General features: G+C 41.5%; 1 protein-coding gene across 1 annotated transcript; it reads left to right on the top strand.

Moving 5' to 3' along the window:
- The first annotated feature begins 415 nt into the window (after window positions 1-415).
- On the top strand, window positions 416-22,589 carry OLFM4 (olfactomedin 4). The gene is made up of 7 exons (XM_042805835.1): window positions 416-496; window positions 2,584-2,661; window positions 3,300-3,407; window positions 6,485-6,637; window positions 12,751-12,963; window positions 13,897-14,050; window positions 21,796-22,589. Exons 1-7 carry the CDS (start codon window positions 416-418, stop codon window positions 22,587-22,589), a joined length of 1,581 nt encoding a protein of 526 aa, XP_042661769.1.
- Window positions 22,590-26,061: the final 3,472 nt, after the last annotated feature.

Here is a 26,061-nt window from a genome sequence, read left to right on the forward strand (position 1 = left end):
TCTTCTCTGTACCTATAAGAAGTAATAAATACCACCCAGACCTGTATTGTCTGCATAACTTAGAAGGAATCTATAAGAATTTTTATGATTGAGTCAGAGTAATGTCTATCTACCTGTTCTAGCAAATAAGCACCCGTTGTTCTGCATAACCGAGATTAAGATTAGATACTGCACCATATGGGAAAGCTTTCCTGTTAGGAAATTGGATGTAGTTAATTTCTGATGGTAAGTAACTCATATGTTCTTTGCACGTTAGTAATTTGTCACCTATTGTTATATGACTTCATGACATCACTTATCTGAAAACTTCAAAAAATATCCTGCAAGTTCCTTAAGATTTGGTTGGGGAAATCCCCAGACTCTACTATAAAAGACCTCCTTTGTCCCTTTGCTGTCACATCTGCTGGCTGAGAAGATGAAGCACACACAGGTGGCTGTGCTGTTCCTCATGCAAAGCATGACTGCTCTGGCTGGAACAATGGCAACAACAGAAGTGGTAAGATGGGGGTCTCATAGCCTGAGCTTTGGTGCCTTCTTGCTTCTCATGTAATTTAGATTGCTGAAAATTCTTTTAAAATTACTGGAAAAATTATTAGGCAAATGTTGAGATCTCTGCATGAAGAAAGTTTAAAGTATTCCTCCATCCTCCTCTCAACTAATGTTTAGGGACTGGGTAATAAATGTAAAAGTGAGGCACAGGTTTAAAATCAGAGTCAAATTCTGCCTTTGGTTAGATGAGTGCAACTCCCAGTGAGGATCTGAGTGGATATTAAATGCTCTGTGTAGCTTCTAATTAATTAGCAAGGGCTTATAGCAGGAAAGGATCCGCATCTTTGATGTGGAAGGAGTTGTGGGAGGTGGGGGGCATTCCCAGTTGCATGATTCCTGTTATACTCTGTGACCAAAGAACATGAAAGCCATTCTGGGTGGTTTTTGTGGAGTGCTCTCCCTCTTCCTCATAAAACTGCATCTGGTTGGGTGAGAGAGAAGTTCAAATCAAAGCCATGAATCAGAAAAGAAACCCAACACAAAGCAACAACAAATCCAGGGAGGAAAGGAGAAAATAAAACTTTGGAAAAAAATTTCAAAAGTAAGAAGTTACTTTAGTGAAAAATATTTATTTTGATTTTGTACTGCTTTTTTTTTTTTTTTTTCTTTTTAAATTTAAAACTGGGCTTAAATTGTCAGAAGAAAAAGTTTGCAAATAGTTTAAAAGCTCTTCCAAATGAAGCGAAGCATTTCAGCTTGTCCCAAAATGGTCAAACCAAAAAAATGCCTTTTGGTATTTTTTAGTTAAAATTTAGTTAAAATTTGGAAAAAAACCCCATTCCGGCTCCCAGTGACTCTTTCTGATTTATCTGGTTTAGTCACTGGGAGACATTCCTGCTCAGTCTGCTTAGACTTAATCTAGTCCCCAGTTTGTGTAATTTACACAATTTGTGATGCTCTCTGTCCTACCACTGTTAATGACTACTAGCTGCTCCCCCCATGTTCCATGTAGTCATAAAAGCACACAAATGCTCATTCAAATGGGTTTATTTGAAAAACTGTCCCACAAAAGCTTGTTTATGCTGTGCCCTTTAATAGACCTGCCCTTTGCTGGCCATTTGGGTTTCCCCACCATTTTCTGGCTCAGGAATGGGGCTCCAGCTGGGATTTGGGAAACGCAGAAAGACCCAGTGGTGAGTGTCCTGTCGCGGGGGGATCCCGTCTGATGCTCCGTCTGTCAAACCATTTGACACTGAGGATGTTTTGCTGGGTTTCCCAGTTTGCCAGAGATTTTGGTGACACCTCACTACGGGTGGCAGTGTGCTGCGTCACGGCGACGCGCCGTGTGCTGCGTGGGGATGCGCTAGACCTTTAGGGACGCACAGTACGGTGCCAGGGTGGCATCCTCTCTCCTTGCTGTGGCAGGAAGGCAGCAGCCAGCCACAGGTGAAAGTTAAAGGGGACGTATATATTCTTACTACATAAAAGACTCCCCGGGTGGACCTGGCTGCATCCTTGGCTGTGTGGCGGCTTCCCCCAGCGCTCCCTCCCTGCAGTGGGATGCTGTCCCCTCTGTGGTGATAATATCAGAGCTTGACGCGTGTCCCAGCCATCACAGCTCGCAGCCTGACAGCTTGGCGTGAAAGGGGCAGCGAGTCCTGCGCTGAGAGGCTGGAGCACGAGCTGGGTGGCGAGGAGTGGGCATCCCTGCTGGGAGGACAGTAGTCTCTGGATTTGGTTGCCGGGGGGGGGGGGGCATGGTATTGTCATTTTAGACTGCCCTGCAATCTGCCAGGGCTGCCTGTCAGAGCCCTGGCTCACACCTCCCGGGCAGGCTGGACGTCCCCTGCCTTGCACTGGTCACATAGAGCCTTTCCCCAAGAAGAGGTGTCTATGAGGTGACACCGTGCCCGGGGAAATGTTAGTCACCTCTGCAGTAGATCAGAAAAGTGAATTAATTTTATAGTTGCTGAGGGTGGCTCCCGTAACAAAATCAAAGTGCTTTGGAGCTGCAGGATGGGGGCTGGCTGGTGGGAAAGGGACAGTGTCATATGTAGGAATTCACACTGAAAATGGCTTTCTTTTGCTTTTTAGACCACTCATCTCAATATGACACTTCCGTATCTGACTCAGCCTAGCAAGACAACTGGCGACCTGCACACTCACTCAAAGGTATAACCATTACTGTTCTTCAATAAAGTTCAGAAAAGAGCAAAATCAGGAACTTGTATCCTATTTTTTAAATGCTACACAGTCACTCAGAGACTTAACCCTCATACAGGTACACCAGTTAGGCTGACCAGGAAAAGTGTTTAGGTGTTGTGTATCCAGGATTTTAGGTAGTAGCACATTCCCAAGATCATCAGTGCTGCTGCCATGCCATTCAATGCCTTAAGTCACATCCAAAGGTCTGGCATTACCCTTGAGACTACTGAACTGGACCCCAGATATGAAACAGCTGGGGCTGTGGGGATTTGGTGGCAATGTACCAAACAGTTTGGTGGTTATAGCCTGCCTGGAGGAAGGGGAAGACTTCTTTTCAACTCTGTTTTCTCATGTAAACCAGAACAGGGCCTTGAAACTATCTTCTGCGAAGTGCCCACTTGTGGTTGCTGGGGGTGAGAAAATCTTGATTCTCCCTGTTCTACTTAGCTCAAATTTTATTCAACTATTTGCTGACAGAGGGACTTGAATCTGATTTCTGTGCCTTCTGGTACAGCGCTCAAATGCATGGTCTCCGGATTTCAGGGTTTGGTTTCCTTCCCTCTCTCTGCCAGTGACTGCTTAATAACGTGTTTGCTTTGGAGCAGATTCAATGGGACACACTCACTCCAAATGGTCCTGCAACCCAGTATCAAGAACAGAGTTTGCCTGATGCACAGCTCCAGATCAGGTCAGAGATGGTAGACAACTTGATGGCAAGTCTTCGCTGTCCAGGCTAGACCAGCGTGGCACTTGAGATGTGTGGAGAGACCTTTTCTGGGAGGGTGTTAAGTCTCTGGGTCCAGTAGAGGGTTTAGAAAGTTAAATGGACTCAGTAGTCTCCCTCTGAGTCTCAGTAGCAGGACCCAAACCTCATCCACTTCCTGGCCCAGCTGTGGTGGCCTGTGTCCCTACTGTGGCCTCTGTCCCTGCTGTGTGGTTTCTATGGATCCCATTTTTTTATCTTAGGATGAGCAAGTAGCTAATCCAGAGCTGTGAATGCCACTGGTCTACAGTGTAGCTGGAAATTAAGCACTGAAATGGCTAGGCTGTTTTGAGGGTGTAACCCTAAATCCACATTTAGGCAGCAGAATAAATTTCCTGGTTTTCAGAAAATTGAGTAACTGCCGGCTCCTACTCCCTTTCTTAAATTGAAGGGATGTGGAAAGGAACACTTCTTATAGCTTCAAATATGTATATGTAACAACTTAATTTTACAGAGTGAAATGATGCTGTCAAGTCCTTGCTGTAGGCTAGGACAGTTTGCTCTCTTTTAAGTATTCAGTGTAAATTATTAAACTTAAAAAACCATACAACTTCATCAAAAGTAACAGCCTATGTTGTGCATTTTTATACAGGATGAGGGAAGACATATTTGTTATATGATTGTCATTTGACTGGTATTATATTTTCATTGAAGCACTTACTGACCCAAGGGGCTTTTATCTGAACAATGCTTCTTGGTCTCATCAACTTCATGATCCCAATGTTTATAATGTCAATGGAAGAATGGAAGCAGTCCTGTTGGCCCAGGCTGTCTGACCCTTTGGGAAAACTGTCTCTTGGCTGCAGTTACTGCACTTACTGCCGTGAAGCTCTGCCTTCAACTTGAGACCCTCTCCTAACACAAATGTTAAAATATAATGATTGTTTTTCATACGGAGTTTAAATGCACAAGTTGGGGTTTTTTAGGAGATCATCTGAATACACTTATGAATAGTTTATTTAGCACATGGAGTAAGCATGGTAACTCTAGATAAAATGATGGCTATATATGGTCAGGACTGTAGTTTACAGCAGAGTATACAATGTGTAGTTTGCACTATACTTTATATGGAAATATATATATTTGTAGTATATACTATGTATGCTATGTATATTATATTCTCTCTTGGTATACATACAGACATATATACTATATTTGTGTTATACACAGAAGGGATAGAATACAATACCTTCTACACAAAAATTAGCATGCCAGTACGCAACTGTCTTATAGAAAGTCCCGTGTACCCACTAAAACACATTTCTTTTTTTTTCTTTTTTTTTTTTTTTCCCCATCTGTTTCTTTTGTTATTGCTGAGCAAATTTCCACTCCAGTCATGCCCACATGCAGGACTCAGAGCTGCAGAAGCATCTAAGTGACTTAGGAACATATTTTTCATAGTAGTTTAGGTGCTGATAACCATATCTTCAAAAGTGCTTGGAAACTTAGAAGTAGTTTGCACTATGTTCTCAGTGGGATATTCAGAAGTGCTTCAGTAACCTACCTGGTAGGGAAATCAATGGAAGTTGTGTGCTGGGACATTCTGGAATGTCATGAGATACTACTCTGCTCCCTTTCATGTTCAGTGTCTTCAGCAGTCTGGGTATGAGTAAAGTTTTAAGGCCCATGGTGCTTGAATAACACAGATAAAATGTTTTTACATGCTTTTTTTTTTTTTTTTTTTTTTTTTTTTTTCCAAAATTAGATGCATGCTCTTTGTTATGGCTGTGGTAAAGAGGTTGCCAGAAGTGTGAATTGGGATCATTCCTTCTCTTTGCTGTTCTCTTCTTGGGCTCAAAGATCACAACAGCTTTGCTACTAGCCACCACTGCGTGTTCTGGGCTGGTTTGGCAGTGAGGAAATTAGTTGAAATCACTGTGAAAACATGAGGGAAGAAGTGCTGAAATGTCAGCTTAGAGTAGATAGTTTTGTTGTTTGCTTGTTTATTTTTAAGAGGGAGGGAGAAAGAGAAAACACATGAATAACACTGGGATTTCTGCAAGGCAGAAGGAGAGATTATAGAAAGAAGTCTATTTAAAGAGCAAGCTTGTAGCTTTAAAATATGCAGCTGCATTGAAGTGTGTGCCAGAATATTTTAAAGTAACATCAAATATCTTTATTAATAAATTCGTGATAGGTTTGTGAACTGGGAAATGTTTTGTGAACAAACAAAAAAGAACTGCTCCAAACACATTTCGCATTCAGCCCAGTATTTATAGGAAACGATGTGCTTTGGCTGTAAATTATGGCAAGATCATGAATTGCCAGCCCTGACCTTTCCATACACCATACACATTGCTCCAGTGGTGACGGTTTGAGCGTGCAGACAGCCAGGACACGCCGATTCATGCTAATGGCATGGGCAATAGCTTTGCAAACTGTTCACAAATGTGAATGAGCGTGCTGTGATGTGTGGGTGTTATGTGCAATATTTTGTGGCAAAGAAAGTATCTCTACCTTAGGCTGTGCCTGCATATTTAATTTGTCACCTTTCAGTGTTGTATAATTAAATGCATATGTCTGTTTGCTGGGACTGACTGAGAAACTTCAAATGAAGCATATTCCTTCTCAAAACTTTCCCTGTTACTAGTTCTATTTCGGTGCTTTCATCTCTATGGATGGAAATTACTAGATGATCTGATCAATTCAGATTAACAGAACAGTAACTATAAGACTACTAAGTTATTATTTTCCTGGTGTTGTGTGCTTTTCTATCTACGGGCAAAGTTATTTCATTATCTTATGAACACTCTCCACAAGTTCGAGAAAGTAAGGACTATTATATGACTCTGTTTTTCCAATGGTAAAATCTTTACAGCAATATTTAACTATTTTCAGAAAGATTTTTAGGGCCGAGTCATAAAAATTTCTAGATATTTTGAATTCCTGGGAAGAAAAAGGTGAAAGAAGTCTAGCAATTAAGTTGTTGATCTCATGATTGTCACAGGTCATATTATTGTCAGACATAAGCTACTGATTCCAGAGAAGAATATTAACACTTTTTTCCTTACCAATTTGTTATTGCAGCTCTTTGCCAATGTGTCTGGCTCTGTGGATGACGAGGGAACTTGTCAGTGCTCTGTGTACTTGCCGGATACCACCTTTCCAGTGCAGAAGGCTGAGCAATTGGAAATTATAGCCGCAACGCTCTCAGAGAAATTTGAGACAGAGCTTTCTCAAGTAAGGTGTACTTTTCTCATAAATATAGCAATTGTATCTTTGCTGAAAAATGGTTGCCTGTGTAAAATACAGCAGTCAGCGCTTTTCTGTGACTTGTCTTTCAAACAGCAGGAAAGAGGGCTCTGTAAGAACAAGGAGAAGGGTGATTAAATCTCAAATATTTGACACTGCAGCATGTCATACATTTGAATATCCTTAGGTCTCTTTTCTAGGCCTTTACAGCTAGAGACATATGGTATTTTTGGAAGAATCATTATGTTTTTCCTTTTTTGGCTCAGTTTTATTGGTTTGTGATTGCTACACAGAGCTATAGGAAGCCAAGCCTCCTGCTCTTTCATGTGTTACTATTTGTATCAAGCCAGCCAGATTGTAAGAGGGAAATGAAGGGAAAGAGGAGAAAGGTCACCACAGCCCAGAGTGAAGAAGTAGGTGAATATTTGCCCCTTCACTTCTTCTGCTCTCACAGATTAAAAAAAAAATTTAAAAAATCAAGTATCTTCCCTGTCAACATCTGAAGCTGTGGTGGTGAGATTGTTGAATTATACATTGCTGTTGAAGACAAACACACCTTACGCTACTTTGGCTGCTGGTTGCATGAATTCAGATCCATTTTTTGAGGAACACGAGCAAACCTACACATGCTGCAGTACACTGGGTGAAGTTGTCTGTGAAGACAGAAATCCGTCTTTGACTTTTGATAGTGGGTAAATATTCAGGATTCAGATTAGGTGTCCAGCAGAAAGTGTTTTCTTCAGGAACCAAGAAACTTAAGAAATGAAGTGTCCTTGAATTAATCAGCAGAAAAGGCACAGCATTAAATTATAAATTCTAACCATAAATATTCATAAACCTCCTCTGGTATAATCAAGAAGAGATAAGAAGTTGTGCATAACAATCACAACAACAGGCGGAGGATCCTGTGGTAAGATCTTTCAGTTCAAATCATTTGTTTTGAAAGAACATGAGCTAACAATGAAACACATTCAGTTGTCAGCAGGGATATGAAGGGCAGGCTGACAGAAGTCCCACTGCCTCCAAGCACAGGATTTACCCGATCCCTTGCAGCATGGAGGCGTAGCTCAAAGTTAATGATCCATGAAAATCACTGAGATTTCAGGTCCTCATACTGTTCCCACTGTAGTCAGTGCCAGAAATTTAAACTAATTGCACTGGGACAGGATCAGGAGCATGATTCCCAGCCAGAAAGTTGGCATGACTCTTCATGGTGTTTGTGTACCACCTTTCCTAGTCACTTGCCCTGGTGTAACCAGTCTCTATACCAGTACTTCCCTCAGAATGGTACATGTTTCCTTTGGGATCTGTGATTTCTCTGCTAGTGCCATGCAGATCTGCAGAACATCTCAAGTGCTGCTTGACCCCTCTGTGCAGACAACTTCAGATCTCCATTGAGTTCAGACATCTTTCTCATATAAAGACACAGGTTACTACAGATACCTGAAATTAGGTGTCCGGATTTGTATCTGAAATGCACCTCCAAATTCAGGGCAAGCTGAATCCCCACCATGGACTTTCATGTCTAGGTTGCCAGCTGGTGTCAACTAGTATAACTGTGTTGTCATCCTTAGGTGCCCAGCAGTGTACTGCAGTGTAGACACTGACCTCGGCTTTCAATTCTCGCTGCAGACAGTGAAAATTCTTGATTTAACTCAGGCTTCACTGAATTTCATCCTGTCAAGACCAATCAGCCAAGCAGTGTTACAATGCATCTAGTTAGATAAAGTGTGACATATACTTTGGTGTGATATAGGCAAAGAGACACTTTGGGTCAGAAATTAAAATGAACAGATTGCATTTTGGTGTAACTCTATGTGTGTAAGATTTCTCAGTTATGATGTTGTTTTTCTGTAGAAAGAAGAAAGCGGCCCTATTGATATCTAAATTTAAATAATTTAAATAATCTGAGATTTTGAGATGCATGAGTCTCCATGCTTAAAAATTCTTCACCTTTCCAGTTGTGGAAAAAAATCCTTATACAATCCTGTATATTACTTTAGTCATGATAATACTCATAGAAAGAAGGAAATAATGAAATGGATGAAAGCCAAGCTCTCATTATTGATCATTATTAGAAATGATGCTGAGCAAATTCCTAGTGAAACATAACCTAGTCTCACGACAGAGCTGGGAATTTCTACTGAGTGCTTCCTTTTTTGACTCTGTGAATCCGTGCTTTAGTCGCTCTACTAAAACAACCTTTGAAGCTCATGGGAGCTTTTCCTGGGTAAGAGCTGCAGGATTGGACCCTCTTAAGGATGCTTTCCATGTGCTAGAAGTCCCAGATAAACAACCTGATTGAATCGTTAACCTTTTGCCTGATTGTAGGCTAATTCAAAAAGCAAGGGGGTCCTTTTATAGAATCAGCAGGCAAGGAAGCTCGCAGATAAAGAGATGCTCTCATGTGCCAAATGAGTACAAAACGTAGGCTGAAAATACCAGACTAATTTTTCCGCTGTCACATCAACCTTTGCCAGCATAATTATGATTACAGAAGAAAATTAACCTTTCAAAGCAGCGTGGGAATTGGCTGCTCCTCTCAATATGAAAGCGAGAGGACACCTCCATAACAGGGATGGATCAGCACGTGATCCCAAGGTGAGAAAGTGTCTTTCAGAATTTGGCTCACAATGGCCATAACATCCTCACGTAACAAAAACAGGAGAAAAAAAAGCATGCCTGCCCTCTGCCAGGAACAGCTGTTTTCAAAATAGGTTAACCTGCAGTGGAATTCTTCTTGGTGTCAGCTTGCAGGCTGCTTGCCAACCTCGCTCTTTAAGCATCTGTAGAGGTCAGGCCTGCCCGAAGCCAGTGTCCTGGGCCGAATGACTTTATAGAGCTGCTGGTTTTGTCACTTCCTTCTTATCTTCCCTGAGTCCTCCCACTTTTTTTCTTTTACATCTTTATCTTGCACATTTGTTCCCCCTTCTGTACTCTCCAGATATGTGCTGGAGAAGTGTCTGTTTGCATGCTGCAAAACCTGTTTTGATAAATACCAATTGCAGGTAAACGACACAGTAAATGAGCATTGCAGATTTTTCCTGCCCTTTTCATTCCACAAGAGTTACAATGCTTCGAAAGGAGAAAAAACTGAAATGGATGAATTTTTTTCCTACATGTGCCTCACATGGCTCCATTCTCTTCCTATAAAGGGCTAATATGGGTACTATGCACTCATCATACCCTATTTCAGGCTTTTATGACAAATGCGACAGCAATCAATACTAGTTATTGGTTTGTATCCCTAAATATGTGGCATATACAGAATTTCTGTGCCAGACTGTCAAAAGACAAGAGCCAGTCCTTAGCAGGTAGATGTGGTAGAAGAGCAGGGATTACAAGCTGCTTAAATCTATCTGCCAAGCAACAGAACATCACATTTCTTTTCAACTGATACTTCTACAGAAATGCCTAAACCAGATCTGAGCAGGCAGGGATGTCCACACAGGGCATTGCAACGCTTGACATATGTGCTGGATTTGTCTGAAAAACCAGTATAGACCTGTTAGAACAGAACTGCTGAAAAAGTACTTGCCCAGTGGCTGTGCAGAGCACTGCAGACTGCTGGGGCTAGTTCAGGCTCAACCTGTATAGATGTCTCTCAGCTGTACTCCTCTGGATGGTGTCGACACGTCCTTAAATGACCTAGATGGTTGACTGAGTGAAAACCCTCTTATGTGGGAGGAGAACTTCAGGTCTCTGTCCTGGCAGTACTTTGCAGTCAGGGCTGAAATAACTATGTATGCCTTGTTCCAGCCCTCAGCATTTTGGCCAGGCTTCCAGGACCCTGGAGAAAACTCCATGTTCACAGGTTTCTCACTAATGAGTAACCATCACTAATTCCAGCAGTTTGTTTATTTCAGTGGGTTGTAGATTTGGTCTGTATTGCGTCATTATTATTATTATTATTATTATTATTATTATTATTATTATTATTATTATTATTATTATTATTATTATTATTATTATTATTATATTATAATAATAATAATCATCATTATTGTTGTTGTTGATTATTACTGTTATTATTGTTACTATCAATATTACTGTGAGAAAAGTTATTAATACCTAGACAGATTTCCAAATACTTCTATGATATACATAACTTCACACAGCAGTGCAATTTTGTTCAGACATGGGTTTGCTTTATATTTCTCAGGCTGTAATCATATATTCTTTCTTTTATTGTTGTGCAGACTCTAGACACACAGTTTAAATACTGACCTTTGAAGATTTTCTTCAGAAGATTTTTTCTGAGGATATCTTCCAAGTTCAAAATGATTTTGATGATAACTGAAAGTATGAGGTCCAAATGCATCTGGCTTTTCCAAGAATATTGTCCAATATTTCCTACTGCTGAGCAGATGATGGTGACAGCTAGGACAAGGGATCCCAGCTGTCTTTGTTGCCAGCCAGATAATAGGATCTAGGTTTAAGTCTTTATATGCTGTTATTTTTTGATTCTTAATTGTAATAAATAGTGTAGCTAGAAGTTACCTTGGCTTGACCTGTGAGATATAGAACATCCAGTGTTATGAGTCAGGGTGCTTCTGCTGTAGGTTATGGAAACTTGCCAGGTTATATCAGAGCAGCTCAAACTCTGGCTGCACACATTTAGAACAGAAGATCGGTTTCAAACTCTGATTTAAATGTGTGAGATTGAGCAGCCTGGTTTTGGTGTACATTGTGTATGTGCACGCAGTGGTCTGGTAGTGGGTTGTTTCAGATTTATAGCATAGTTGTGCCACTATGGAAAATTATCCTTTTGAAAAGAGGGTCTTCCCTCTTACATGTCTCCTTTTTAAGCCACATCACTGAATAAGTTATCATCTTAAAGGATTCTTTCTGCCCTTCATGAGTTTCCATGTCATAAGCTCCCATACTTCCACTTTGATACACAAGGGATTTAATCAAAATTGAAAGGAATTGTTTGATAAATGTGTTTTTTGGGGTCCCTGTCCCAGGAGCTGCTGCCAGAACAGGAAAACAGGGGGTCCACGGTCTTCACACAATTATAAGGCTTTAGGTGTCATTCCAGAGATAATGGGGAAAAATACTGACTTTCACTTCATGTTAAGATAATGCAAGAATGGTTGAGAGGATGTGGGCTAAAAATCCTTCAGTTGAAGAAGTAATAGTGCTGTAGAGAGAGGGACTTGTACTACAGATACTATTTGAGAATATAATTATGGAGTTACTGGTGCAACAAACTAATCATATTTATTCCTACTCCTTACATTTTGTGATATAATTATATTGATTTAAGGGAAAATAGACATGACTTCTATAAAGCATGTGGGAAAGAAATTATGTATCTTTCCCAAAGTGTTAAATTTCAAAGAACATACATTTTCCAAGGAATGTCCCAAATCCATATAACATTCTTAAAATTCTGCATCACAATGCTTGTGCTGTGACCTTTACTTCAGCAGATACATGTGTGAAAAGACATTTAGTTTGGACAACTGTTTAGTGGTTCAAAGGCTGAAAAGGCTGCTATGTAAAGTACTTTAGCTAAAGCCTGGAATATATTTTACACTTCCATTTAAACCAAATTTGATTTTTAACACTGTGTTTAAACATTTTCCCCCTTCCCAAAGACAAACCTCAAACCAATTCTGCCAACTTTTGACACAATTCAAATGCACACAGGGTAGAATCCTATTTGGATTCAGAGTTAATAGGAAATGAAGTTGAAAAATTTGGGAATCCTTTATTGCATTTTTCAGCCTCCTTGGGTTGCTTTTGTGAGATAGCACACTGCAGATTTCCCAATAAAATTTTTGCCAATGTAAGTTCTTGTCATGCTGAGGATAAAATTAGCTCACAGAGACAATATTGGCAAAGAATTAAAACAATGGAAGACTGCGAGTAAAATTCTGCCTTCAGTTATCCCCAGGCATTCCTGAGGGGAATTGGTGGAACTGCCAACAAAAAATGAGGGTTAAATTTCACATTTCTTATGTATGTGAAGAATATATATGTCAAGTATGTGGAAGTTATGCATGGGGTACTCAGAAATATAATAGAGATGTCAAACAGGCTTGTCTTATTTGCTAACCTGGACTTGAATATGCATCTTTTTTCCTTGCTTTAAGGTTAGAGAGTACTCAAAAATGATTGAACTGTATCAGCAGCAAATCCTTAATCTAACCATCAGAGTGGAGCATATGGAGAAGAACAGTGTATCTTACACAGAACTGGACTTCCAGTTACTGAAAGTGGAAATCAGTGACCTAGAGAGACTGGTCACACAGCTGAAATCCAGCCTTGTTGGAAGCAATGTCATCGTTGAACAAATATATTTGGAGGTATTGACAATGTCTTAATTAGTTACAGAGGGTTCAAATATACAGATAGACTATTCTCTCTTTAGTGTTTAGGTTGAGGAAATGAAGCCTGTCTCTACTGCAACCTGTGGAATTACTTTTGCATTTCATCAGCATAATTTAAAAGAAAGCTTGACCTTAAATGTATTAACATCTTTTTTTGCTTGATATAGAGCATAGAAAAACAAAGAAACCCCAAAACAAATGGAGACTACTTTATTTTTGCGAAATATCTGCCTGAAAGTTAAAAGTTCTGCATAGTGATAAGCACATAAGCTGATTAAATTATTATAATAAATATTAATTTATAGGCCCCCATGCTTGAAAGCCTCTGTGCTTTAACTTAGATAATTAAAAAATTACCTTCTGGTTGCTAAGGCAGTGGCCCAATCAATATGAAATCAAGAAATGGGAAAGACTATCACCTTCCCAGCAAACTATAAATCACATTTTCAAAACTGTAGTTAATCACTCACCTAGAGAGAATAATTACTTCAGATGGAAAGTGAAATATCATTTTCTCCATTGTCTTCTATATCATCAAGTAGGTGATTGAGTACATTATTAATCTTTGCAAATAAATTTTCCAGATGCTTTTGCAAGACAGGAATAAGTACTTTTTGTATATAATAGCTAGTACTTGCTTAAGACTTACTGGATATTTTTATACTACATACAAAATTACACTATATTTTTACATTATGTTATAGAACTAAGTGTGAAAGCATTTACTTATGGTCACAGACCTCTGCTTGAAAAGCGAAATTCAGGCTAGCAGGATAAGGCCTATTCTTAGGGATATTTCTTAAAGCTTGTTCTGTAGCATCTTCTATGATATGATAAACCCTGCCTGCAAATATCTGTAAAATAAAGTTGACAGAAATTTAAACTTTTTTTTTTTTTTTTTTCCTTTAGATCACAAATCTGACTATACTGGTAAATGAACTAGAATCACTGGACAAAACCAATATCCTTGCAATTCGTCGACAAATTGTGTCTCTGCAGAATCGATTGAAAGAGTGTGAAGACAGCAGAAACAAAACTACAGTACCCCCTTATTTCCCACCCGGTAAGCATTTCTGTTGTATATCATATAGGAAACAACCTAATACATGGGTAGAATGGTAAATGAAGAGATTTCCCTCTGTTAATATTAAATACAATTGTAATGATACTACTTAGCTTTTGAAAAATTGAGCAGACAGATCCTAATGTTTCATCAACGAGTTCAAAAGGAAAACGAGGGCAGGAAACAAACTCTTCCAGACACAGTAGCTGTTTTCAACTGGAAAGAGTTGTAATCTTCCCCTCACCTGCAGTATGAAAAACAAATCTCTCTCCCCCATCTCTTTTTCAAAACAATTACCTTTTCTTGTGGGAAACTATGCTTTTTTTTTCTGACCAGCTTTGATTTTTAATAGTTCCTGTGAAAGTGACCTGTGTCATGGCAATTTTACTCTAATGCTGCTCGGGAAATGTATGAGCAACAGTTGATGTACTAAAGCTGTTGGTATGCAAGCTCCGGAAGGTAGCTTTGCATGAAGATTACTTTTGCTTCACAGGCAAAAGATTCTTCTAAATCAGAAGGTCAAGAACCTTGGGGGGAAATTCTGGTCTCAGGGAAATAAGCGGGAGCTTTATTACTGATTTCAGTGGAACCAGGATTTTTATTATTTTCTTAACTTGGAAAGGTTGTCTTCTGGGGCTTAGATCAGTGGTTCCCAGAATGCAGTTCAGATAAAAGTATCAACAGTCACAGGGCATGTGGTAATTAGTTTACAGATAGAATAATTTTTGTCTTGACATTGTGTTCAGTTTGAAAAATCATACTGTGTGTGAATCATAGTCAGAAATTTTAAGAGTTAGCTATGATACACTGGAGAAAACCCTTTAGGAAACATTAATTTAGGTATGCTAGGTCAAGCATCCCACTTGCTAACAGACAGGCGGATTTATCCAGCTGTTGATCCCCTGAGTGTTTTGCACACAGGGGGTTCCTTTTGACAGAGTATTGTAAGAGAGAAAGTGCTCTGTTCTATACAATACCCAGGGGAAGGATCCTGCTTTTTCACATAAACTGGTTAGCAATCTTCTAGAGGAGCCCATAAAAAAGGAGGAATGATGTCCTGCTTGCAAGAACCACAGATTTGCACCTACCAGCATTTTCCTGTCATCATTTTAAGGTCAGCTAGTTCAAACATCTCTTTGGAAAGGTGAGAAGCAGAAGTACAAGCTTCCCTTAGGGTCAGCAGCCTTTCCTATTGCAATCCCTTAGGGCTTCATGGCAGTGTAGGCAGCTGCTGCACTTCTCTGACAGGATGCACGAGTAACACCTTGTCTGGGGATCAGGCAGGAGAGAAAACCAAAACAAAAACCTGCACTGGAAATTCTCAAGGCCCTTCTCTGCTCCTTAAGGAAGGGCTTTAAATGTTTCAATGAAAAAAAAAACCCAAAACCCAATCAAGTTTTTAGAAGTATTTGAAGACCATCTCATTGATTTATTGAGGGTGATGGTGTGTGGAAAGAAACAGTTTCTTTCTCTTCAAGCCTACAGCAAGCCTTTATTTCGGTGAGAAAGTACTGAGCTCTGGAACAAGAATTTTGTGTCCTTCCATGAGCGATGGAGGAGGAGGCTGCTTTTACACCTGGGTGGATGGTGAGAGCATCTGTGGGATGTAGGAGATTTCAAAGAGTGGGAAAGGGAGGTCTATGTTTTATAGTGCAGCTCCGCGCAGTGACAGGTAAGTCATGCCTAGAGTAGGATGATAGTTCTGGGACAGGTAACTGCAACTGCATAGCACTGTGACTGTAATAGAATTATTTAACATTGCTTGTTAGGGCACAATAGGGAGATGGATAGAGTTTATCCAGGACCAAAATGGTATTGTTTTAGCATTGCCTTATTCCTGACTCGTGTGCTGGCTAGCTCAGGCACCTTTGCCTGTCACTGAACCGTATGGAAACCACAGAGCAGAAAATAACCTAGAAGGCCAAACCCCAAGGTGTTATGAACAGTGATAGCTCCATTGACTTCCAGAGAATTACCACCACTGACATCAGCTGAGGACAACTGTTGGTGTTATCTGTGAGTTTATCTCCTGTCCACAGCAATAGGAATTCAGAGGGGTTGGAGGACGTGTATGGCTGTACTGTCATGGTCACCTTCCTGGTGAGGGTGGTCCCTGAGGCTGGCACGAAGGAATGGCAGAGCAGCTGTGGAGAGCTGGCCAGTTTGCTGCCTGTTGGGAGATGCCAGCTATACAGAGAGCCCAGGGCTCAGATGCCTGCTAATCCACGCAGGACTGGCATAGTGACATATCCTGACTGTGTGTGCCTGGTGGGTCGCAAATATTCTCTGGGCAGAGAACTTTGTAGAGCAATTACATGTCCTGCAGACTGTATCTGAAAACAAGTAGTGGTAGGAAGAAGTTATTGCTTGGGGATATGGAGTAAGTATGTGAGAGCTGTATTTTCTAGTTGGTCATTTTGGAGGCTTTGCATGGATGCTCACACCTAGGCCTCTGAAGCTCTCTAGCACTCATTTACACATTTGAGCACCATTTCCATACGTTTTCTCTACAAGCTTGAATGCCTTGAATTCCTGCCAAACCATTTGGCCTTGCCCTGCTTTTAGTTCATATTATATTTATAATGTTTGTATTAAACTGACTCTTTGTCCTGTTTTCAGACTGCATTTTCTTTCCCCCCACATCCTCTCTCTTGCATATTTTGGGTAGGCAACATGAACTAGAGAGATCTTGGCTAATCCCCAAGCTGTCTAAGACCATGAGTCTAAAGACAAGTTTAATTAAAGCTTCTTGTTTCTCAGTGCTGTAGTACGTAGCCCCTCTCACTGTCCCCCAAGGCTTTTGCTGCTGTATTTCTCAGAGTGAGCAGGCATGTTCTCAGACAACACAGCAGAAAGAAATCAGAGGTCTCTATTTGCCTTACCCTCCAACTGGAGAGGTGGGTGTCTGAGTGTCTGAGATGGGGATCAGTAAATATAGTTAATCAGCCTCATCATCATCACTAACTTTCCTATCTGTAGCAGTTCCTGGCACCTCTTTTCTCACCACTCCAGTGGGAAGAAATATTCATCCATTTGTTTTTCTTTTGCGCTGTTCTCATCTGGCTGCATCAGGGCAGGTATATAGAGAAAAGACCCCAGGACGGTTCTTTGAGGACTCTGCAGCAGATTCTGTGTCACATCTCACTGAAATGATCTGAGAGGGGCAGCAGGGAGAAGTGAGTCAGATGAAACTCTCAAAGGCAAAAATAAAGAAAGGAAAAAAAAGAAGAAAGATTTTTTTTTTTTTTTCTGGCTTTTATAAATTTAGAAATTAAGTATTTCAAGTTACTGGTGAATAGATCTCAGCAGCAAGAAGACTTGGTGTAAGCTAATGCTGAAACTTAGGCAATCCTATTGGAGTCTTATATTGATTTCACTTTTACCTTATATTTTACCTCCTATGTACCCAAGCTGTCTGTGGACATCTGTGTTCTGGCTTGTGTTTTGAAATGAGTATGTCCATACACAAAGAGAGAGGCATGCCTAGAGGCACCTGAGAAGAGCTGGCCAGTGGCCCCTCTCCAGGACTACCTGAACTGCCTCTGGAGACCACTGGTGCTGGTGGGAACTTAGCCAAGGCGCCTGAATTTTTAGTTGCCAGAAGGTAGGTCAGATGAACTCCATCTCTCCAAGTCATCCACTGTTTGATGTGGAGAATATAAGTCCTCTCTGATGCATCTGTCAACCTGTGGCTGTGCCCTGTGATACTGGTGAAGACTGAGGTGGGTCTTCCTGCGTCAGTGAGACAGTAGGAGACAGGGTGAGCCTTTCCCTGAGCAGCTCTGTCTCCTGTGTCTCAAGCTATAGTAAGGCTGGAAACAGCTCACATATCTGGATGCAGTGGTTTGTCTGATGGGAGAGGAAGGTGAGCATCTGGTGGTTGGGAGCACGTGGGAGCGCAGCACCAGCCTGCTCCTGGTCTCCGTGCCCCTCATGGGACTGCCTTTAAATGTGGGTCCGCACTCGTGTTGTGAATTTTGACTGCATGGGCGAACTGTGGTCCCTTCTATTCTGCGGTCAGATGCAGCTGCTTTGTTGGAGGGGGTGGGAGGCTGCTGGAGATTTTTTGTCACCTGTGTTGTTGGAGTGAGAAGCTCTGCGAGTGCTTCAGGGTGAAATGGGTGAAGCGAGACCCAGCGGGATGCGTCTCACCCACAGTTCTGCAGCCCTTTAGCCAAATAAGTCAGGCTCTGGTCCTGACAACTAAGTGACAGCTCCTTTTCTGATGAATCGGGATTAGTAAACTGAGCTGAGATACTGGTTCTTTATGTAGGGAAAAGGAGAAGTATGTGTGTATGTACCTATGTTAGTCCTCCTCTCACCTATTTGCTACATAAGCATGAAACAAAGGAAGGCAAAAATACCAGGACTTCATTTATCAGTGGCACAAAACAGTGGAGAAAGAAGTTAAAAACTTGAAAGTTTGAATAATGCATATGGATTTATTTCAAGTACCTTCTAATATTTACAAAATTACATGACACTTTGTTTCCTTTGTGCATTTTTTTTCCCACAAGATCCAGACAAGGAGGCAAGTTTATATTAAATAAACAACAATGAATTCTTCTGAACCTGTGCAGAAGACAGATCACCCCCTGACTACCAGAGTCTTTTGGTAAAAAAAATAATAATTCTGGGAGAGTTTTCAAGGAAATCAAAATCAAGCACATACTCTATAGAAACCTCAGACAATTTTTGATGTCATTAAAACGGAACACGCTTCTAACTTTATTTTAATAATTCATTGTTTCATAAATAAAAACCAAACAAGTGTTCAGCAGAGAGATCTCTTTAAGGGAAGAAATAATAATTTATTATTTCTTTTGTAAAAAAAGGTCTCTCTGCTGAACACACGTTTGTTTTTTATTTATGAAACAATGCATGAATTATTAAAATAAATCTGGAATTGTGTTTTGCTTAATGACATGAAAAATTATTTGAGGTCGCATATAGATGAGCTTAGCAGTGCCTCACTACCTGCAAGCTTCGGTGCTATATTTTTCTAAACAAATCAAGAGTTTTAGAGCATTTAATAACCATTTAATTCTGAGATAAGTTTATTGTGATTTAAGCACAGTAATATATTCAATATGTCACCAGCTTAAAGAAGCCCTCATGCCGGAGGTAACAATACATAATAGAGATATAAGAAAAAAACAGCTCAAATTGATTTACGGAGTTGGCAGGCTGCAAGCCATTTTGCACTGTCTGCCTTAGCTTTCTTCCTCTGCAAGAGCTGAGGTATAAGCACCTTCAAACATTGGTATTGCTGCCAAGTGCTGAGGCCATGTTACTAGCCATGCTACGTGTCATTTCCAGAGATACAGTCTGGCTAGCCATGTAGCAGTGCCTTCCTTGTGTGCTATATTTGGAAATGAGGTTTCTGCTCCAGGGCCTTGTCCTTTGTAAAGCACTTAAGTGCATGCTTAAATGCTCATCTGCTCCGAGCTAGGAATGCTGATTCGCGTAGATTCTTGGTGGCACGGAGAAAAGCAACGTTCAGCCAGGGTCATCCCAAGTTTCAGTTGCAAGGATCTCAGGACAAAAAAGTGGCTGGGCGAGGAGATGGGGTTCTTCACAACTTGTGTCACCCTCTCTGCCACGAGCTGGGCACTCAGTGGTGCAGAGCTGCTCCCATGGGCAATACTGACCCCAAGGAAGTTTCCAGCATGGCCTGGGGACACAGGGATTTAACTCAACATAGTGATTTATATTTAACATAAAGCTGCTCCTCACCTTCTTCACAGATGTTGAGAGGAGGCTGCAGGTGAATCACATGTTCCCCAAGTCACTAGTGCAAGACAGCACAAAACTGTGAGGGGTGAAGGTGTCACGTAGTGGAGAGAAATGCTACATTTTGAGAAAGGTGAAGATATGGAGATATTCACTGCCCAAACAGTCTTTACACATTGGCACAAATGTTACCCTCTTGCTTGGACATTTTTAACACTCAGGCCGTAGGTTTCCTTGTCCCAGAGGCAGAGCACCTTCCCCTCGGGCAAAGTTGATCAGGAAAAGATTTCTCTGCAACAGTCCATTTTTTCACCAAATATCTTGTTTCCCAGTCTTTTTCCAAGCAGAGTACATCAGATTGGTCTGTCTCTGCATTTCCCTCTATCTGTGGGAGAGACTAGGATGTCTTTGAGAACAAGATGCCTCATAGGCTTTTTCTGTCAGCGGGTTTAGGAGTTTTCAGTTCATCTTTGAAAGTATTGTCTGGTCTTGCTTAGGAATGGCCAGCTTTGAGGGCAAAAGGTAAATTCTCTCTGTTATTTCTCTTTCTTCTTTGTGTTAAGACATAGGTTATTTATGTGCTACACATCTCTTCATATGACTGAGCTTATGAACAGCCATTCATTTCATACAGGCTGTAAGCAATTGTGACATAGTACCCAAGCAAAGTATTAAAACCTCAAAAGATAAGTTTGACTTTCATCGTTGATGCGATAGCTGGTGGTGCACAGAGTTCCTGTGCTGAGAGAAGTGTCATTAACATCAAACAGTTGTGGCCATTAATTTATCCATTAATTGACATGTGAGACTTGGGTCTGCTCATATTATAATTTGTCTTTAATAAGGAAGCTTGTCTAGTGCCTAGAGCACCCCATTGAATTGGGAAACATTGGAGTACCACTCAGCTTGTGAGCTGGTGCCAGTTACTTGCCATCTCTGTTTCCATTACCTCAGGTGAACATATCCTTACAATGAAAAATCTGGGATGCTTTTGTGACAGTAATACAAAAATCTAATGTTAACACTTGGAAAAAAGCATGCTGTTTTTTGCTAGTGGCAGCCTCGGACTCATCAGCGGCCCACAGACATTTTTGAGTGGAAGATTTTTTCCACCAGTGACTTACAATATTGAGAATTTATCAGGAAACAGGAATGTCACACACCATTCACCATGAATAAAAGGAAAGTATTTCTTGTATGTAAATCCATTTTCCCATGATCCTGAATATGGCTTCATAGTTGATATATGGAAAACAGAGCTGTTCTGGTTCATCTTGAAGTCATATTCTCTTTAGAGTTGCCTCACATGAAAACTCAGAGTAATATCTGTCTACGTTTCCTAGGCTGTGAATGTTACTAACTGCAGATTTCTTTGAGGGCCTGAGGTGGAAGGCACCATGCAGCTGTAACACGCTGTTGTAAAGCTGTGATTCTGACAGCAGAATGCTAATCTGAAATGTGACTCCGGAATTACTGCTGCTGCTGCTTCTTCCTTCCCTTCCTCGGTGAAATACACAGAAATGAGATGTTACTCTTTCTTTTTTCCCCATCTCCCATGCTCTCAGTTCCACTGAGGTAGAAAATAACCTAAAATGCTTCTGAAATTGTATTTTCCAAGGGATTTCTTAGTGCATCAGGCTGGCGTACATCAAATGGGTAGAAAGAGAAATCTGTCCCTTGTCTGAACACCGCAGTGAGCACTTATTTTCTGCTAATTAATCCTGACTGAGGATGGATGTCCCTATCTTTTCTCCACCCCCACCCCCTTCATAACTGTAATAATATGTACTCTTTTTTTTTTTTAACTAACTTTATGAGTCAACTTGGAACACTTAGTGACATCCTGTTGCTGACCTTGACCCAAAATGATCCTCTTACACATGAAGATATGCATTTATGTCTGTGTTTTGCCACAAGGCTAATCCCTAGTAAGCATACTCTAGAGGCTATAGCGTGTAAAACCTCTCTCCTAATGATATTTGAAAAACCTGGTTTTTTCTCTTTAATTTCAGGTAGCTGCATTCACCGTGGATTGCTGAATGTCAGCCAGCCCTATATTGTAAAGCTGAACTGGAAAGGATTTTCCTACAAATATGGTTCCTGGGGTAGAGATTACTCTCCCTCTAATCCAGAGAAGGAAGTCTATTGGGTTGCACCATTGAACACAGATGGGAGATACTTGGAATACTACAGAATTTATAGTTCCTTTGACAATTTGCTGCTGTTTAAACCCATGTATGAAAGTAGAATAACATATGGGGAAGGAAGTGGTGCTGCCCTTTATAATAATTATTTGTATTATCATGCTTATAGTTCAAGAAATATGGTGAAACATGATTTAAAAACAAACACTGTGGTTTTGAGGAAGGAGCTTCCAGGTGCTGTTACTGGCAACCGTTTCTCTTATGCAGGTGTATCATGGCAAGACATAGATTTTGCCGTGGATGAAAGTGGGTTATGGGTAATATATTCAACAGAAAATAGCATGGGCAACATTGTGATTAGCAAACTCAATGAGACCACACTTGATGTGCTAAATACTTGGCAGACAAGACAGTACAAGCCATCTGTTTCCAATGCTTTCATGTTATGTGGTGTTCTGTATGCCACAAGGCCAATGAACACTAGAAAAGAGGAAATCTTCTACATGTATGACACGAGTACTGGCCAAGAAGGTCGTGTTAGTGTAATTATGGATAAAAAGTTAGATACAATCCAGAGTATTAATTATAGCCCCACAGATCAGAGACTGTATGTTTACAATGATGGTTACCTTCTAACATATGTTGTGACCTTTCAGCCTTAATATCTCAGTGATATAAGCACGTGATAAAACTGGCAGCAACTAAAACAAGAGATCTGATACAGCTTTAGACAATGCTATTGCCAGTTTAGAGTTCATCTGGTCTGACATACTGTATCTGTGGGGGTTATATATATTACTTATACTCTTCAAAGGAATTGCCCACTCTAGTCAGTAGTATTGCTGGCAGCAGTGTTTGGCAATACTGGGTTCTTTAGGTTTGGATTGGTGTTTATTGGTGCTCAGTGCTTTACAATTGTCCTGCCCCAAAGGGTAGACTTGCTGCATAGATTTAGTGCATTTTATTCACAGAAATTGATGGGCACAGCCTATCTACTGACCGAGAAGCTAATTATCCACTGATGTACATTTGTCAGTGTAACATGGGCAAGGCACCCAGCAACTGAGAATGAATTTCCACTGATCTTCATCAGAGTGAATTGAGGCCTCAGAGAAATTAATTGAAGAATTAAAATAGTATAGGAAGTAGGCTTGGTCGGAAGACTGCAAGCCATTTGTTAGGTGGAAGCAGTAGTTCAAGGCTTCAGGCGACAGGGTAGAAAAGCACTTTGCTGTTTGAAGTTCTACCACAGGGAGGGAAGAGAAGGCATTGGGGCAGAGATGAAGCTCACTGCCTCCATCATCACTGACGCAGTGGGACAGCCACCCCTGGGCCCCCACCTATAGCTGCCTTCTAGCAGTGCAGCCCTCTCCCAAGCTGCCACAGCATGAGGCTGGCTTCTTGGAGTGACTGTGGTGGCAAAACCACCAGCAGAGCTTTCGCCAACTTTTCCTCTGTCCCACTCTGCTGCCCTTAGCAATTCCGTGTGCCTAAACCCGGCCTTATGAATGGTCTTACTGCAATCTAGCCAAGTTTTATTGTCACCATTGCTCCGTTTTCCTGGCAGTACTGTGCAAGAAACAGTTTTCCTTTCTGTCATGCTCTTGTTCATCTGATGCAAATCCTCTCATTGACTTTATCGGCCACAAGTGGCTCCTAGGTATATATCATGAATTGCCATAGAATGACAGACGTGTTATTTAATGTGCCTCCATTCAACATTTTTGCCATTCTGTAATTAGATTCCTGAGAGCCTTGTTAGTGTAGGCAATTTGTTCCCTGGGTATTTCTGTCTTACAGCAAGGTAAGAGGTCTTGTGGAAAACATAAGTCTGGTCAAACTAGTTGGATATATGATGTGGTTTTTTTTAATAGGTATTGCATAATGGTTTCTCAGTGTGTGCACTGTAACAGTGTCTTACCTTCATCATGTCAGAAAGAGTCTGAAATACTGAAATTCAGAGTTTTGCAATGACAAAGTAAGCAGTTCATGTGGTTAATTTTCTTGTTACCTATGCTATTGTGTCTGTGTCCTCTGATAGTCAAAATCAATACATATGCAAATGATTGCTTTTGTTTCAATAAAAAAAATATTTCAAAGAATCTCAACTGTGCTATAGAGCCAGATAAAGCTGCTTGTAACAAGTAGATAACTTCTGAGATGCTACGGAAAGCCAGGGCACCAAATGTTTGAAACAGGATCATTGCATTCACTTGGGCTCCGTGTGCTTAAACAGTGCTGGGAACAACGCAAAGGTGCGAATCAGTATGTCAACAAGTACATAAGAGGAGCTTTATTTCCCCACACAGAAATATGTTAGCTGGTTAGGGTAACGTTTCTCCACCGAGCTGAGATGTTACTCAAGACATCATAGGCTGATGAACTGATGACATGTTTTTAAGCCAGGTGCCGCCACTTATCAGGTATCAGCATCTGTTTCTTGGAAACCTGTGAAATAAATTTGAAAGCCATGGAGGCACTGGTGCAGTAATCTGATCAGTCAGCACAGGTAGGGCTGCTGTGTGAATAATCCGTGAGGGCCCAAGTAAGGATTTGGCTGAGGAAGGAAGAAGAAAATACTGCAAAAAATATTTTTTTTCCTCTGCATCTGTATGCGTGTCACGGAAGGTGAGCAGCTCTCTACTTATTATCAACAAATGTTACCAGCATGGGCCTTGAGGCTCCTCAGCTCAGCACCATTTAGGGAGGGAGATGATGTTAGCATGTCTATGACGGATTCTGGTGAACTGATGGATCCTCAAGTTCTTCCTGGGGACAGGTCCTTGTGGTCTAGGCTTCTCTCCTTTGGAAACAGCGGTCGGCCTGGACTGGAGGCTTCCGTAGTGGAGGTGGGGATGCTGTGGCTTCCCACCATGATCAGTTGCAGTGTGGCCCAGACCCTGTATAACCTGGCACTGGGCTCCAACAGGACCTCATCCCAGAGATGGGAAGATAGTGGCAGTCGCCACCTCTTCAGAGGACCACACAATGTTGTTGCAGAGAAGGTAAAACACAGTCAGGTTAGACCTTGGTGGCTCAGTACCAGAAGGAAAACAGAAACACCCCTGAACTTATAAAACCTTAAAATATCTTGTGTGATGCGGCTGGGTCAGGTTGTTTTGGTCCTAGCAAGGCTGAGCTTGTCCTTTGATTTTTTGTCCTGTGCTAATGTTTCTCAGGCAGCTGGTGCCAGGGTGCAGTGAGGGCTCCCCTGGGGTCCATCAGGACAGGGTCTGGCAGCCAGGTCCCATCCCACCACCCCAGCCAGGAGCAGGCAGCTGGGGGGCACTGGGGCAGCCCCGGGCATCGGGCACCTCCCTGGGGATGAGGACTGGCCGAGGCTGGGCTGGGACAGGGGCCCGTGGACGGGCAGGGCAGGGCTGTGGGGAGCTGGAGACCAGCCCTGCTGTGGCATCACTGGGACAGGGGCTGGTGGCCCTGGGGGCTGATGTGGGGTCCCAGGCAGGGTGAGGGGGAGCCCCAGGGGAGTGGTCACAGTGGGAAGGGAGGCACGTAAGTTCCCCAGGGGCCCTGGCAGCTGGCAGTGTTTTGTTAATGTTTAAGTGGCTTTGTAGAGTTGTAGAAATACCGTTGTCCTTTTAAAAACAGAAAAATAAAGCACAAAATGACTATATTTCAGCTCTTGGCTTATTGATTTGGCATCTCCCTGTGGAGGTTTTGGGGTATATAAACAATATTGAATATAAATAGTACCTGCCACAGAGCCCAGAGGACAGGACATCTGTCTGCGTGGTGACACAGGGAACTGCAGTAGAGGGACTTCGATGCAATTTTGTTGATGAGTGGTTTTCACACTGCCTAACTCGAGGAACCTGAGGCAGGAGACTTGGCTCTCATCTGTGCAATGATTGCACGTGGGGAGAGAGGGATCTTCTGCAAAGGAGCACTTCAAGAAAAAAAGTGTTACATCTTTTCAATTTTTCCCTCAGACTTGTCCTTTCAGACCTTGGATGAAAGTAGCTCAGTAGAGCTGGCTGTTAAAATTAAAGCATGTTCTTGACCTGGCCACAGCACACGACCTTGGGCAGGATTTTCCCTCTGTTGGCCCCTCTCCTGTAGCTGGTGTTACCTCTGCTTTGTTTGGGGGGTGATTCCTCCTTTCCTTCCTCCTTG

This window comes from Tyto alba, unplaced genomic scaffold, assembly GCF_018691265.1.
Source record: "Tyto alba isolate M040663 unplaced genomic scaffold, T.alba_DEE_v4.0 Super-Scaffold_45, whole genome shotgun sequence".
NCBI lineage: Eukaryota > Metazoa > Chordata > Aves > Strigiformes > Tytonidae > Tyto > Tyto alba.

Coding starts and splice junctions, on each gene's coding strand:
- OLFM4 (XM_042805835.1), top strand. CDS start 416: ATGAAGCACACACAGGTGGCTGTGCTGTTCCTCATGCAAAGCATGACT. Junction 3,408..6,484: donor AGATGGTAGACAACTTGATG/GCAAGTCTTCGC, acceptor TTGTTATTGCAG/CTCTTTGCCAATGTGTCTGG. Junction 12,964..13,896: donor TTGAACAAATATATTTGGAG/GTATTGACAATG, acceptor TTTTTCCTTTAG/ATCACAAATCTGACTATACT.